Source organism: Hyla sarda, chromosome 8 (genome assembly GCF_029499605.1).
Source record: "Hyla sarda isolate aHylSar1 chromosome 8, aHylSar1.hap1, whole genome shotgun sequence".
Taxonomy (NCBI): domain Eukaryota; kingdom Metazoa; phylum Chordata; class Amphibia; order Anura; family Hylidae; genus Hyla; species Hyla sarda.
In genome coordinates, this window is record NC_079196.1 from 222,784,343 (window position 1) to 222,800,825 (window position 16,483).

At 44.2% G+C, this 16,483-nt stretch overlaps 1 protein-coding gene across 7 annotated transcripts in view; it reads right to left on the reverse strand.

The window, feature by feature from the left end:
* Positions 1–16,483, reverse strand: part of CD19 (CD19 molecule) — a 48,905-nt gene that overhangs the window by 5,933 nt on the left and 26,489 nt on the right. For all 7 annotated transcript variants that reach the window (XM_056533737.1, XM_056533736.1, XM_056533735.1 and 4 more), the window contains 9 exons: positions 14,563–14,850; positions 14,305–14,412; positions 11,575–11,605; positions 11,319–11,380; positions 8,321–8,428; positions 3,875–3,928; positions 3,705–3,758; positions 3,572–3,622; positions 3,400–3,489 (listed from right to left, as the gene is read on the reverse strand). In XM_056533737.1, coding sequence (XP_056389712.1) covers positions 3,400–3,489; positions 3,572–3,622; positions 3,705–3,758; positions 3,875–3,928; positions 8,321–8,428; positions 11,319–11,380; positions 11,575–11,605; positions 14,305–14,412; positions 14,563–14,850 — 846 coding nt within the window. The remainder of the gene's footprint in view (positions 1–3,399; positions 3,490–3,571; positions 3,623–3,704; positions 3,759–3,874; positions 3,929–8,320; positions 8,429–11,318; positions 11,381–11,574; positions 11,606–14,304; positions 14,413–14,562; positions 14,851–16,483) is intronic.

Consider the following 16,483-nt stretch of genomic DNA (forward strand, 5'->3'; position numbering starts at 1 on the left):
CAGGCAAAACTTTTTTTATATATATATATATATATATATATATATATATATATATCTCAACTGGCTCCGGAAAGTTAAACAGATTTGTAAATTACTTCTATTAAAAAATCTTAATCCTTCCAATAGTTATTAACTTCTGAAGTTAACTGCTCAATGATGATGTCACGTCCCGGGAGCTGTGCATGATAGGAAAATATCCCCATAGGAGCTGGACAGCTCCCGGGACGTGAGTCATCAGAGAGCAGTTAGACAGAAAACAGCAACTCAACTTCAGAAGCCAATAACTATTGGAAGGATTAAGATTTTTTAATAGAAGTAATTTACAAATCTGTTTAACTTTCCGGAGCCAGTTGATATTTTAAAAAAAGTTTTGGCCTGGAATACCCCTTTAACTTCAGAAGCTCATAAGTACTGAAAGGATTAAGATTTTTTAATAGAAGTCATTTACAAATCTGTTTAACTTTCTGAAGCCAGTTGATATGTAAAAAAAAAAAAAGTTTTTTCCTGGAATACCCCTTTAAATCCCTAAATGACGTAGGCAATTTGGGGGAGATTTATCAAGACCTGTCGAGAGGAAAAGCTGCTGAGTTGCCCATAGCAACCAATCAGATCGCTCCTTTCAGTTTTCAGAGGCCTTTTAAAAAATGAAAGAAGCGATCTGATTGGTTGCTATGGGCAACTCAGTACATTTTGCTCTCAACAGCTTTTGATAAATCTCCCCCAGAATGTTATTTTTATCTTTAATATTTTTCAAAATCCGTGTTTGGAGCTTGTTTTTTGTGGGGCGGGTTGTAATTTTCAAAGGCATCCTCTAATTTACCATATAATATATTGAGCGACCCAAAAAAATGTATTTGTGGGGTAAAATGGAAAAAAAAAAAAAAGCAATTGCGCATTTTAATTTTTAGAATTCCCTTCTTTCTTTTTTACCATGCAAAAAAAATTACATGGTACCTTATCATATAGTTTGTTATATTTTACTATTTTTAATACTTATTGTTGCCTAATTCTGACCCCTTTAACTTTTATTTTTCCATGTACAGAGCTCGTTATTTGCAGGACAGGTTGGTATTTTTATTGGCATTTTGAGAGAGCAACAAACAAAAAAAAATGGAATGGAAAACAAACAAAAAAAAAATATTCAATTGCGTAATTTTTGTTTTTAGTATTTCTTTGGTTTTTTTTTTTACTTTACCATGCAATAAAAGCATTTAAACAGATTCTCAAACAAACATTGATTAAAAAGTAATTGAAAAGTCTGATCTACCCCAAAATATAAAAAAATAAAATAAAATACAGATCACCGAGCAAAAAACGAGCTCTGTAGTAGGAAAAAAAAAAATTAATTGTTGCCTATTCTGACCCCTATAACTTTTTTTATTTTTCCATCTAGAGAGCTCGTTTTTTGCAGGACAGGTTGTACTTTTTAATGGCATCCTCTATACCTTACCATACAATATATTAGGAGACCAAAATATGTTATTTGCGGGGTAAAATGGAAAAAAACCAAAAAAAAAAAATATTTTTTTTGTATTTTTGAGTTTCCATTTTTTTTCACCATGCAATAAAAATTACACCTTACCTTTATTATATAGTTTGTTATTATTATTAGATTTTTTTTTTTAAACATTTAAAAAATTTAGAAAAATCACTTTCGCCCTATATTGCCCCCCTATAACTTTATTTTCCTACCACAAAGTTTTTTGCATGGTGATCTGTATTGTTTTTAATATTTTTGAAATGGGACTTTTCAGTTGCTTTTTAAAGGGGTACTCCACTGCCCCAGTGTCCGAAACCTTTTGTTCCGAACACAGGGTGCGGTCAGCGAGGGTCGTGACATCATGCACACGCCCCCTAGTGATGTCACGCCACGCCCCCTCAATGCAAGTCTATGGGAGGGGGCGTGGCAGACGCCACGCCCCCTCCCATAGACTTGCATTGAGGGGGCGTGGCGTGACGTCACTTGGGGGCGTGTGCATGACTTCACGACCCCAGTAGCCTGCACCCTGCGTTCCAAACTAAATGTTTTGGACACTGGGGCAGTGGGGCACCCCTTTAATCAAAGAGGACACCTAAAAATAGCACTTCCAACACTGGTGCCTGGCAAATACTAGTAAAGTTTAATGTTTTTGTACTTTTAATTTACATTTTTTTTTAAATGTAAAAACTGGGAAAAGGGAGGTTCGGAGTTTTAAAACATTCACAAGATTTTAATTAGTTTTGTTGTTTTTTTTTTAAATGTAATTTTTATCTTTCTATAATTTTATTATTATTTATTATTATTATTTTTTATTATTATTTTAACTTTTACTTGATTAACATGTTTAGAACATATTATTATTTGATCGCATCTACAGTTTACTGCAATACTTAAAGGGGTTATCCGGCCAAAGAGCAGCACCCGCATTCTATGCGCGGCTGCGTCTCCAGTCTCGGAAAGCTCCGATTCCAGGACTAGGGACATGACGTAACGCCAAGCACCTCGTGACATCACGATACACCCCCCTCGTGACGTCACGCCACGCCCCCTAGGAGCTAGGTCACATCCCCAGTCCCGGAAACAAAGAGCTTTTAGAGACCGGAGACGCAGCCCCGCGGCGGGCAACCCGCGATCAGACATCTCATCCCCCATCCTTTGGAAAGGGGATAAGAGGTCTTTGGCCGGATAACCCCTTTAAAGGAGTACTGCAGTGTTAGACACTTATCCCCTATCCGCAGGAGAAGTGTTTGATCGCGGGGGTCCGACTGCTGGGACCCCCCGCGATCTCCTGTACAGGGACCCGGCATTACTGCGGCTCTGCTTGACTCATCCGCGTGACGACACGCCCCCTCCATATAACTCTATGGGAGAGGCAGGGATGCACGAACGCTGCATCTCCGCCTCTCCCATAGAGATACATAGGGGGCGTGTCGGCCGCAGCATCATGCTGCGGCCGATACAATTCTTGCATGGAGTACAATTATGGCAGGCCTGAAGGTCTTCACTAGGCCCCCTAATAGCACCCTGTGATCCCGTTTAGGGGCTGATAGGGTGACGGAAAAAAAAATGGTCTCCCTGTCTAACCGCTTAGATGCCGTGGTCTCTGTTAACCATGGCATCTAGGAGGTCGAAAGGCCGGTATAAGAGTTAGCTCTGATTCCGACCATGTATAGAGTAAAATCCTTACTGTTTACCAGCGATCTCTAATTTGTGGTCCTCCAGCTGTTGCGAAACTACAACTCACAGCATGCCTGGGCAGCCAACGGCTGCCCAGGCATGCTGGGAGTTGTAGTTTCACAACAGCTGGACTTCCACAGGTTGGAGATGACTGCTCTATACTTACAAAAACCTTGGAAAATTGGGACACAGCTCTAGGCATGACTACAGTATATAAGGGTCTCGTAGAAGAACGTCCTGACCTTCATCTTGCGTGATCCCCTCAGTGGGAGGAGCCTCGGTTTTCGTCCGTATACAGATGGATCCTTTCATGTCTTCGTAGGACTGGGATCCTAAGACATGGGAAGAACATACATGAACTGACGCGGCTGTCATATAAGATGTCATATGTTTTACATGTTTCGGAGGCCGCACCTATGGATCCCTCTTTAATTTCTTCATTGGCATTTTCATAGCAGCCGCCATCTAGAAAGGAGAAAACGGGGGAGCGTCAGACATGTGGGCATCACATGACCAGACGTCTTCATCCTCGGTGAGGTCATTTTACCTAGAGATCCTTCACGATCGTCTCGATCCTGGGTGGCGTTCTCATAGCAGCCACCTGCTGGTCAAAAGGGGGTATTACACTCCAGCATTCAGCGATAGAGATAGATGGGCAAAGAGCTGTAAGGTAGGGAAATGCAAGGGGGGGGGGTGGGAATGGTCTTCTTCACTCACCATCGGACACCTGATCCACCCCGTCAGCTATCGGCTCCAGGTAGGAATCACCACCTGCAGATTATATAGAAACGTCACGGTGAAATAGTCATCTCTAACCCCATGGTACGCCAGCTATGGCAAGACTACAACTCCCAGCAAAAACAGACACGGATTGGATGTCAATGTTAAGAGGGGATGTCTGAGGTCCTAGACGGGGGGGGGGGGGGGGGAACTTTACCGATACATTATTACAAACCCTCAGCAGGACAAGGTCTGGGATCTCAGCCTCTGATTATAATCAATACATTGGGGTTTATTTACGTAGAGTGTTGTGTAGGTTTCTTTGTGGGTTTTAATTTCCGACTGGTATTTTCCTAAGGTATTTACTAAGGTTTCCCTACATTTTGCACTTTTTCCTACATTTTTCCAAACTGCCAGGGTGACGCCCCTTTTGTCGGGGCCACACCCACTTTACCACGTGACCACACCCTTTTCCTGGGTTTTTTATTTTGGGGGGGGGGGGTCGCAAATTGTGTTGCAAGGGACGTGCGACACAATTTGGGCGCAAAACACGACAAAAGATTGTCAGGATCACGTTAGTAAATAAACCCCATTATATATTCACTGACAGCAAGCAGAGGTCTTGACATTGGTCATAAATGGAAACACAAAAGGGAAGGGGGTTTGACATGCATTTGCCTGGCTTAAAGGGGTACTTTGGTGGAAAACATTATTATTATTATTATTTTTTTTTATCAACTGGTGCCAGAAAGTTAAACAAATTTGTAAATGACTTCTATTTAAAAATCTTAATCCTTCCAGTACTTATCAGCTGCTATAAGCTCCAGAGGAAGTTCTTTTCTTACTTTTTGAATTTCCTTTCTGTCTGACCACGGTGCTCTCTGCTGACACCTCTGTCCATGTCAGGAACTGTCAGGAACTGAATAGAAGCAAATCCCCATAGCAAACCTATCCTTCTCTGAACAGTTCCTGACATAGACAGAGGTGTCAGCAAAGAGCACTGTGGTCAGACTGAAAGGAAATGCAAAAAGAAAAGAATACAGCAGCTGATAAGTACCGGAAGGATTAAGATTTTTTAATAGAAGTGATTTACAAATCTGTTTAACTTTCTGGCATCGGTTGATTAAAAAAAAAAAATAAAATTATAATTTCCACCGGAGTACCCCTTTAAATGTCAAAAAGGAACAACATTTTTGTGCACCAATTTTCGACACTCGCCTTGTGAGCCTATTGACGGCACGTGAAGGGGGCGCGACATCATGGATGCACCTAATTTATTACGTTTCACGCCTGCACAGATAAGCTTCATTGACATATGGCGACTCGCTGGTACAATTCTTCCAGAATGGATTCCGAGATGTTTTTGAGGCTGAACGGTCGGGGAGGATTGGGGAAGCGCGACAGCGAAAAACAACACGATGGGAGAAAATAATCTCATTTCCTCTTCTGTTCTGACTGTGACGGTTCTCATATAACTAGTAAGAGGGGGGTTCATGGTGCTGAACGAGAGAAAGGGAACAAAGGTCTCAAAAATGGCCTGTCCCCTCCCCCATACATGAAGATGACAATATGTCGGGAATACGAAACGTACGGTGCAAATGTCCAAACTAGGGATCCCTGATTTAGTCAATCGGACCTGTGCCCTGTGCGACTAAGGGTAAGGGGCAGGAAGGAGCCATGCGGACTTCTATTAAGACATGTGACTGGGGCAGGAGACTGACAGGTCCCCTTCATCCCTCTAGGGCCCCGGACACCATTTTTTCCAGCTGGATGACCATTCACCTCAACAGCCATCCATTCAGTCTGATGCCCACAACTAGCCCCGCTGGGGCAGTTTTGAATGGGGCCAAACTGGTCATTTCTTAGGGTGTCCTTAAAGGGGTACTCCACTGCTCAGCGTTTGGAACAAACTGTTCCGAACGCAGGAGTCGGCGTCGGGAGCTCGTGATGCCATAGCCCCGCCCCGCATGATGTCACGCCCCTCCCCCTCAATGCAAGTCTATGGGAGGGGGCGTGACGGCAGTCACGCCCCCTCCCATAGACTTGCATTGAGGGGGAGGGGCTATGTAGTCACAAGCTCCAGCGTTCGGAACAGTTTGTCCCAAACGCTGAGCAGCGGAGTACCCCTTAGACTTAGACAACTTATCCCCTATCTGCAAGTGTCTGATCGTGGCAGGGCCCAACCGCTGGGACCCTTTGCAATCTCCCGTACGGGACCCGGAACTGCCGCAGTTCTGTGGGGCTATGCCGACAGACCCTCCCCCCTCCATTCAGCTCTATGGGAGATGCGGTTATGCATAAACGCTGCATCTCCGTCTCTTCCACAGAGATACATGGAGGGGCGTGCTGACCGTGGCGTCATGCTGCGGCCTACACGCCTCCTGCATGGGCAGAGCTGGTCCCCGTACAGGAGATCACGGGGGGGTCCCAGTGTTCGGACCCCCCCTGGGATCAGACACTTAAGAAATGGACCACAGGGAATAACAGCTTAAAAAGTGAAGCATGAAAACATTTCCTTGTCCTGGACCACTAGACCACCAGGGACTTTAACAATGAAGGGGTTCCTTGGGTTACAACATTGTTGGCTTGTCCTTAGGATCAGGATGAGACCATGGGGTCTGACTCTCAAGAATTGGGCACAAATAGCTATTTTAAGGGGTCACTGCTAGAGATGAGCGAACTTACAGTAAATTCGATTCGTCATGAACTTCTCGGCTCGGCAGTTGAGAACTTTTCCTGCATAAATTAGTTCAGCTTTCAGGTGCTCCGGTGGGCTGGAAAAGGTGGATACAGTCCTAGGAAAGAGTCTCCTAGGACTGTATCCACCTTTTCCAGCCCACGGGAGCACCGGAAAGCTGAACTAATTTATGCAGGAAAAGTCATCAACTGCCGAGCCGAGAAGTTCGTGACGAATCGAATTTACTGTAAGTTCGCTCATCTCTAGTCACTGCCCAAAATAAACCATGAAAATGCTAAAATGCTCCCTCAAGAGCCAAGCCCCTTCATACAGCTGATCAACAGGGGTGCCAATAGTTGGACCCCCACTATCCTGATATGAATGACCTATCCTATGGACACACTATAAATGTTGTAGTCTGGGAAAACCCCTTCAACCCTTACTGCCCTACACTACAAGGGACTTTACCATAATCCACAGTACTGTTTAAAGGGGTACTCCGGTGGAAAACTTTTTATTTTTTATTTTATTTTTTTTAATCAACTGGTGCCAGAAAGTTAAACAGATTTGTAAATTACTTCTATTAAAAAATCTTAATCCTTCCAGTACTTATTAGCTGCTGAATACTACATAGAAAATTATTTTCTTTTTTGGAACACAGAGCTCTCTGCTGACAACACGAGCACAGTGCTCTCTGCTGACATCTCCAAACAAATTTGTAAATGACTTCTATTAAAAAATCTTAATCCTTCCAGTACTTATTAGCTGCTGAATACTACAGAGAAAATTATTTTCTTTTTTGGAACACAGAGCTCTCTGCTGACATCACGAGCACAGTGCTCTCTGCTGACATCTCCAAACAAATTTGTAAATGACTTATATTAAAAAATCTTAATCCTTCCAGTACTTATTAGCTGCTGAATACTACAGAGAAAATGATTTTCTTTTTTTGGAACACAGAGCTCTCTGCTGACATCACGAGCACAGTGCTCTCTGCTGACATCTCCAAACAAATTTGTACATGACTTCTATTAAAAAATCTTAATCCTTCCAGTACTTATTAGCTGCTGAATACTACAGAGAAAATTATTTTCTTTTTTTGGAACACAGAGCTCTCTGCTGACATCACGAGCACAGTGCTCTCTGCTTACATCTCTGTCCATTTTAGGAACTGTCCAGAGCAGCATATGTTTGCTATGGGTATTTTCTCCCACTCTGGACAGTTCTTAAAATGGGCAGAGATGTCAGCAGAGAGCACTGTGCTCGTGATGTCAGCAGAGAGCTCTGTGTTCCAAAAAGAAAAGAAAAAGTATTTTCTTTTTCTTGTAGTATTCAGCAGCTATTAAGTACTGGAAGGATTAATATTTTTTAAATAGAAGTCATTTACAAATTTGTTTAACTTTCTGGCACCAGTTGATTAAAAAAAAAAGTTTTCTACCGGAGTACTCCTTTAACCCCTTTAAGCATTGTATGGCGGTATTATTTATCACAGAATTTATTTTTCAAAAACTGTCTTGAATAGCGAGAGGGCCCTAATTTCTATATAACCACCAAGTGGTCACAGATATGTCAGGGGGTAAATGTCTTACAAAGCGTTAGTGGGGCTGGAGATCTGCTGACAGGGTATATAGTAAGGACCAGGCCGCACCGCACAGATATGGCCTGAGGAGGCAGCGCTGCTCTGTAGATCTTACTATAACTTCTCTATAGCTTCTCGGAGGACATTCTGTCACCCAAAATCTCTGGTATAGAAGGACATCACTCACCTAGAGACAGGAAGGAGCTCTTGTCGGAGAAACGATCATCAGTCAAGGCTTTGGTCGGTGACAGGGACACATTCTGATAGGTGAAGTCCTGATCTTTGTGAGCGATGTCTGATTGTTGGAGACACAAAGTAAGGCTGTGTTCACACGCAGTAATGTGGTCAGTATTCTTAAAGGGGCACTCCGGTGAAAACCTTTTTTCTTTTAACTCAACTGGTGGCAGAAAGTTAAACATATTTGTAAATTACTCCTATTAAAAAATCTTAATCCTTCCTGTACTTATTAGCTGCTGAATACTACAGAGGAAATCATTTTCTTTTTGGAATGCTCTCTGATGACATCACGACCACAGTTCTCTCTGCTGACGTCATTATAATAATAATAACTCTTTATTTATTGTTGTCCTTAGTGGGATTTGAACCCAAGTCCCCAGCGCTGCAAGGCAGCAGTGCTAACCACTGAGCCACCATGCTGCCCTTAGTATACATCTGCTAGGCATGGTTGCTAAAATGGACAGAGATGTCAGCAGAGAGCACTGTGCTCGTGATGTCATCAGTGTTCCAAAAAGAAAGGAATTTCCTCTGTAGCATTCAGCAGCTAATAAGTACTGAAAGGATTAAGATTTTTTTAATAGAAGTAATTTACAAATATGTTTAACTTTCTGCCACCAGGTGATTTAAAAGAAAAAAGGTTTTCACCGGAGTACCCCTTTAACCAAAACCAGGAATGGAACTAAAACACAAAACTGGTACAAATCTTTCCATTATAGTTTTTCTCTCTCAGTTTCAGTCCTGGTTTTGGCTAAAAATAGTGAAAAAATGACGTGTGTGAACAGAGCCTGAAGCAGAAAAAGATTATGAAGATGTCTTATATTATATTCATCATCATCATCATCACGTCTATGGGATTCCGCAGTCCCGTTCACATTTCTGAATTTCCATTTGCGGAATTCCACCTCAAATTAAAGCTCATAGACTTCTATGGGATTCCGCAGTCCCGTTCACACTTCTGAATTTCCATTTGCGGAATTCCACCTCAAATTAAAGCTCATAGACTTCTATGGGATTCCGCAGTCCCGTTCACACTTCTGAATTTCTGCTTGCGGAATTCCGCTAGCGGAATTCCGCAAGCAGAAATTCAGAAGTGTGAACGGGACTGCGGAATCCCATAGAAGTCTATGGGCTTTAATTTGAGGCGGAATTCCGCAAATGGAAATTCTGTCGTGTACACAAACCCTTAGGCTGGGTTCACACTGCGGAATCTCTGAGCAGAATTTCTGCCGGAGATTGAGCCGGCGGCACTAGGACCGCGTGGACTGCATTACCGTCCCCGTAGATGGCAATGCATTTCTGAGCAGATCTCCCAAAAGATCCACCCAGAAATGCATTGCAGTCTATGGGGGGCAGCAATGCAGTCTGCTCGGTCCTAGCGCCACCAGCTTGATTTCCGGCAGAAATTCTACCCAGAAATTCTGCAGTGTGAACCCAGTCTTAGGGTCTATTCACACGGGCAGAATTTCCGCTCCAATTCCGCTTCTGCTTCATGGGTGGTTTCTGGCTTGTGCGGGTTTTGTGTGGAATTGGTGCAGAATTTGTGCGGAAATTCAGAGGTGTGGAATCCCATAGAAGTCTATTGGGCTCCCATTTTGAGGCGGAATTCTGCAAGCGGAAATTCAGCCTGTGTGAATAGACCCTGAGAGTGGAAGACTGGAAAATAAAATGGAGGGGAAATAAGAATAAGGAGAAAGAAGGAAATGAAAGAGAAGGAAATAGAGGAAAGTAAAAGAACATGGAAGAAAAGAAGAAGAATGACAAGGGGAAGAAGGAAAGAAGAAGAAAGAAGAAAGAGAGGAAATGGAGGCAAAGGAAGAGAAGAAAATGAATACGATGGAAAGGAGAGGAAGACCAAATAAAAAGAGGAAGTAAAGAAATGAGGAGAAACAAACAGGAGGAAAGAAAAAGAAACGGAACAAAATGGAGGCACAGGTAAAGAAGAAGAAGGAAAAGAAAGTGGAAATGAGGATTAAAGGGGTACTCCGGTGAAAACCTTTTTTCTTTTAAATCAACTGGTGGCAGAAAGTTAAACATATTTGTAAATTACTTCTATTAAAAAATCTTAATCCTTCCAGTACTTATTAGTTGCTGAATGCTACAGAGGAAATTCCTTTCTTTTTGGAACACTGATGACATCACGACCACAGTGCTCTCTGCTGACATCTCTGTCCATTTTAGCAACCGTGCATAGCAGATGTATGCTAAGGGCAGCATGGTGGCTCAGTGGTTAGCACTGCTGCCTTGCTGTGCTGGGGACTTGGGTTCAAATCCCACTAAGGACAACAATAAATAAAGAGTTACTATTATTATAATAACATCAGCAGAGAGAACTGTGGTCGTGATGTCATCAGAGACCATTCCAAAACGAAAAGAATTTCCTCTGAAGTATTCAGCAGCTAATAAGTACAGGAAGGATTAAGATTTTTTAATAGAAGTAATTTACAAATATGTTTAACTTTCTGCCACCAGTTGATTTAAAAGAAAAAAGGTTTTCACCGGAGTACCCCTTTAAAGGACAAAAGAAGAAGATGGAAAAGGGATTAGAATAAAAACGAGAAGGAAGAAAAGAAGAAGGGAAGGAAGAAGGACAAGTAAGAGAAAGAAAAGGATGACAAGGATATGAAGAAAAATAAGAGACAAGAAGGGAAACAAAAGGGACGGACATGGAGTCAAATGGTAGAAGACGAAAGAAAGAAAGGAGAGGGGAAGAACAAAGGGAGAGAAGAAAAGGAGGAGTAAGAGAAAGGAATCGAGGAAGAGAAGAATATTGTTAAGAAGGTAAAAGAGATGAAGGAAGAGAAGAAAAGATAAACGAGGAAACAAATTAAATAGAGGAATAAAAAAATTGGGAAGAAAAAGGGGAGAAGAAACACATAATGGAAAAAGACAGGAAGGAAAAGAAGAGTGAAGAAAAATGACCTGGGAGAAGAAGAGACCTGAGACGTTACCTGTGTCCTGGGGGATGGAGTCTTTGTAGAGGTTTCTGGCAGCGGTGCTCACCTTGAAGAACCTAGGGGATGAGGACAGAGTCAGTCTCTGGATGATATATACCATCTGCTGATATCACAGAGGACGTGTCCCATAGTATATATGAAATGCTCCGGAAGATTCCCTCCCCCACATATCCACGTCCAATAAGAGAAAGGATATAAAAGGTTGTGGCACAGGATGGCAGAACACTCGTATACTGCAGCGGGCACTCACCGGCTCCTGGCCTGTCTCCTCGCTCTCCTCCCTGTAAGAAAACATCACATATAATCAGCACTCAGCTTTCTGTGGATTCTGAATGACAAATCTGTCTAGTTATGAACCCAACAAATCACCAGCATCACTAAGCAACAGATTTTTAAGGATCTAAGGATTTTTTAAGGCTGCAGTTTTGGTTGTCACCCAGCTTTTCTAGAAACAGATATAAACAGGATTATGGATAAATAGAATTTCTAACAATTGATTCTATCACAATGTACAGTGATCCCTCAACATACGATGGTAATCTGTTCCAAATGGACCATCATTTGTTGAAACCATCGCATGTTGAGGGATCCGTGCAATGTAAAATATAGGACAGTGGTCTACAACCTGCGGACCTCCAGATGTTGCAAAACTACAACACCCAGCATGCCCGGACAGCCGTTGGCTGTCCGGGCATGCTGGGTGTTGTATTTTTGCAACATCTGGAGGTCCACAGGTTGAAGACCACTGGTATAGGAAGTTGTACTCACCTGTCCCCGCCGCTCCAGACCGTCACCGCTCGTCACCGCTGCCCGGGATGTCGCCGTCCATCACTGTCGCCGCATCCCCGACGCTCCGGCAAGGCCTCTGCTTCCCCGGCATCCTCGCTCTCCGTCATCACGTCGCTACGCATGCTGCTCCTATTGGATGACGGGACGGCGTGCGCAGCGACGTGATGACGACGATGGAGAGCGCCGACGATGCAGGGGATCCCGAAGAGGATGCGCCAGAGCCCCGAGGACAGGTAAGTGATCGTCAGCGGAGCTCATGGGGCACCGTAAACGGCTATCCTGTGGCAGCTGAAGCAGTCTGCGCTGCCGGATAGCTGTTTATGCGATGGCCCCGACATACAAAAGCATCGTATGTTGATGCTGCCTGCAACATGCGATGGCCTCTGAGAGGCCATCGCATGTTGAAATTATCGTATCTTGGGGCCATCGTAGGTTGAGGGGTCACTGTAGTATTATATTGTGACTGTGCTACAGCACTTGTACGTGAGGGGAAGCTTTAGGGCAAGGGTTTTCCAAGCAGAATTGTTTTAGTCTTTAAATGGGCACTCTCATTAAAACAAATTCTTGTTTTTGCACTCCTTATGGTATATAAAAAAATCTTTCTAATGTACTTTGTTTAAAAAAATAAAGTTTTCTATGTTTTATTTGTGTTTAAAAAAGCTACCACTAGGTGTCTCCCTACTTGTCCAGAGCACATTTTCTCCCCATCTCTTGCCCAGACGTTGGACTCCTGCTGGCCTGGCAGAAGTCCAAAATCAGGAAATGCAGTCTGGAGTGCTGAGGGGTGTGTGTGGAGCCTTATCCAATCATAGCTCATCTCACACTGAACTGCTCTCAGTTGTGTGTAGCAGAGTGAGGGAGGAAGTTCTCCCCTGTATGGCTTCAGATGATGTCACGCCTGCTGGGGAACGCCCCTTCCCAGTCTGTGAATCTGACTGAGCAGAAAATACAGAGCAATATCAAGGTAGAAAACTAAAAAATAATAAAAATAAAGGCCGGGGTGGTTTATCATGATGGGGGCAGTGACCTGGGAGGATTATAACATTTAACAAGATCATGACAGGTAATTCTTTAAACCCAAAGACTGACACTCCTCCTGATCGTGATCAGTTCACATTGGTGCTTGTTACTAGAGAGATCTCTGATACACTGTATTATTGTTTTCAATGGGAATACACACCGCCGAATACACAAAGTGACCCAGCATGGATACACAGTAAACATAAACATATTAGGAAGGAAAGATACCGATTGAATGGGGCTAAACCAAATTAAATTTAAATTAAAGCCCATAGACTTCTATGGGATTCCGCACTCCCATTCACACTTCTGAAATTCCACTTGCGGAATTCCATAGAAGTCTATGGGCTTTAATTTGAGGCATAATTCCGCAAGCGGAAATTCTGCCGTGTGAATAGACCCTAAGGCTGGGTTCACACTGCGGAATCTCTGGGCAGAATTTCTGTCCGGCGGCACTAGGACCGCGCGGACTGCATTGCCGTCCCCATAGATGTTCATGCATTTCTGAGCAGATCTCCCAAAAGATCCACCCAGAAATGTATTGCCGTCTATGGGGACAGCAGTGCAGTCCGTGCGGTCCTAGTGCCGCCGGCTCCATCTCCGGAAGAAATTCTGCCCAGAGATTCCGCAGTGTGAACCTAGCCTAAGTGTTACCAATCAGAGGGGAATTGCGCAGTGCGAAACCTGCTAAGCAAGTGTATTTTCCCAGTTGCTGCGCACAATTTATTAAGGTATTATGCAGTATATGCAAATATGCAGATGCCCTCTAGATAATGCGTATGTGCGCAAAAATTTTGTGGCAAGAAAATTGGGCGTGGTTAACTGGTAGGGGCGGGGTCAACAACTTTTCAACAGATTTATTGCAACAAAAAGCAGAAAATTGTGCAATTTTTTTTGCAAATCTACATCAGAGATTTCATTTTTTTGTCTCTAGGACAATCCAAGATGCACCAAATTTATTTAAAGGGCTTATGCTTTTTAATATATTTGGTGATTTTTACTCCCACGCGTTTTAACATATGAAACAACAGTCCTAATAATTCTGTCCTAAAGTTACAAAAACATTTTTTTTATAGAAAGTTGCCGAACTTTTCAGGGTATCGGAGCGCACGTGTTCTGCCTGGTTCTGGATGAAGATAAAACACTGATTCCCTAGTGGAGTAACACGCACTGCGTTTCATGCTTACGAAGCAGCCCAGGAGCATCAAGGACATCAGCGAAGAGGACAAGGCCACCACCACGATTATCCAGTATCTCGCATCTATGAACCGCTGCCAGCCTGCCACGAAAAAGTGAGGTTCAAGTCACCGCACCCTCAGAATCATCAAACCCCCCTCCCTGAGCCCCTATTTCAGAGAATGTTCGAGACTCATTTAGGACCCTATTGCCCCCACATTTCATACCACAGGCCCCACCTTTCCCACCTTACCTATGGCACTCTTGTGTGTCCACCATCGACAAGTCACATTTAACTTTTTTATCGTTGGTTCTTCCAGGCAGCAATAATTCCCAGTATAATTTCTAATGGTGGAGGTGATGAGGAAGGATGACGCGTTTCTCTCCACAAGGACATTTAGCACAATCTCCGCTCTTTGCACCATCGCAATGATTTCTCCACCTCTAGACCACTGCAGAAGGGTCCAGTTTTGGGGGGCATGGCAGGTAATCCATTCCATTTGGTCAGGCACAGAAGTCATCATATTGCGTAACCCATTATCTGTGGAAAAGAGGGGTTAATATCCATGGGTCACCTGGTTTCTTGTTCACCACCACATCCGATAGTACATCAGCTTGTAAATAACCATCACAGGTTGTCATCTCTATCATTGTATGAATCGTATGAGTAGGAAAAAGAGGCCAGAAATGAAAGGAGGAATCATATCAGGGGCCTGGAATATGAGGGGGAGCCATGCCGGAATCAGGAATGACAGGGGGACCCATGCTGTAGACTAGGAATATGATAGGGAGCCATGTGGGGGAACAGGAATAAGATGAGGAGCCATGTGGGGGGCCAGGGATGAGAAAGGAAGCCATGCATGGAATCAGGAATAAGATGGGGAGCCATGCTGGGGACCAGGAATAAGATGGGGAGCCATGCTGGGGACCAGAAACAAGATGGGGAGCCATGCTGGGGACCAGAAATAAGATGGGGAGCCGTGCTGGGGACCAGGAATAAGATGAGGAGCCATGCTGGGGACCAGGAATAAGATGGGGAGCCATGCTGGGGCCTGGAATAAGATGGGGAGCCATGCCGGAATCAGGAATGACAGGGGGACCCATGCTGTAGACTAGGAATATGATAGGGAGCCATGTGGGGGAACAGGAATAAGATGAGGAGCCATGTGGGGGGCCAGGGATGAGAAAGGAAGCCATGCTGGGGACCAGGGATAAGATGGGGAGCCATGCTTGGGACCAGGAATAAGATGAGGAGCCAAGCTGGGGACCAGGAATAAGGTGGGGAGCCATGCTGGGGACCAGGAATAAGATGAGGAGCCATGCTGGGGACCAGGAATAAGATGGGGAGCCATGCTGGGGACCAGGAATAAGATGGGGAGCCATGCTGGGGACCAGGAATAAGATGGAGAGCCATACTGGGGACCAGGAATAAGATGGGGAGCCATGCTGGGGACCAGGAATAAGATGAGGAGCCAAGCTGGGGGCCAGGGATAAGATGAGGAGCCATGCTGGGCACTAGGAATGAAATGCGGAGCCATGCTGGGGACCAGGAATGAGATGGGGAGCCATGCTGGGGACCAGGAATAAGATGGGGAGCCATGCTGGGCACTAGGAATGAAATGCGGAGCCATGCTGGGGACCAGGAATGAGATGGGGAGCGATGCTGGGGACCAGGAATAAGATGGGGAGCCATGCTGGGGACCAGGAATAAGATGGGGAGCCATACTGGGGAATAGGAATAAGATGGGGAGCCATACTGGGGAATAGGAATAAGATGGGGAGCCATACTGGGGACCAGGATTAAGATGGGAACCATGCATGGGGTTAGAAGTGAGATAAGAGCCATGTTGGGAACAAGGAATTAGAGGAGAATCATGCTTTGGGCTAGGGGTGAGATGGGGAGTCATGCTGTTTACTAGGAATAAGAAAGGAGCACCATTTGGGAACCATAAACTCAAATAGGGAGCAAAGCTGGAGGCTCAAATAAAATGATAAGGGCCATGATGAGCAACAGAAATGAGTTGGAGTGCTAAATTTAGAATTTACATGAGATTAGAAGCCAAGCTGTAGACTAAGAATAATATAGAGGTCAACTGGGGAAAAGACTGAGATGGGAAGCCAAGCTGAGGACCAGGACTGAGATGGGGAGCCATGCTGGGGACCAGGAATGAGAT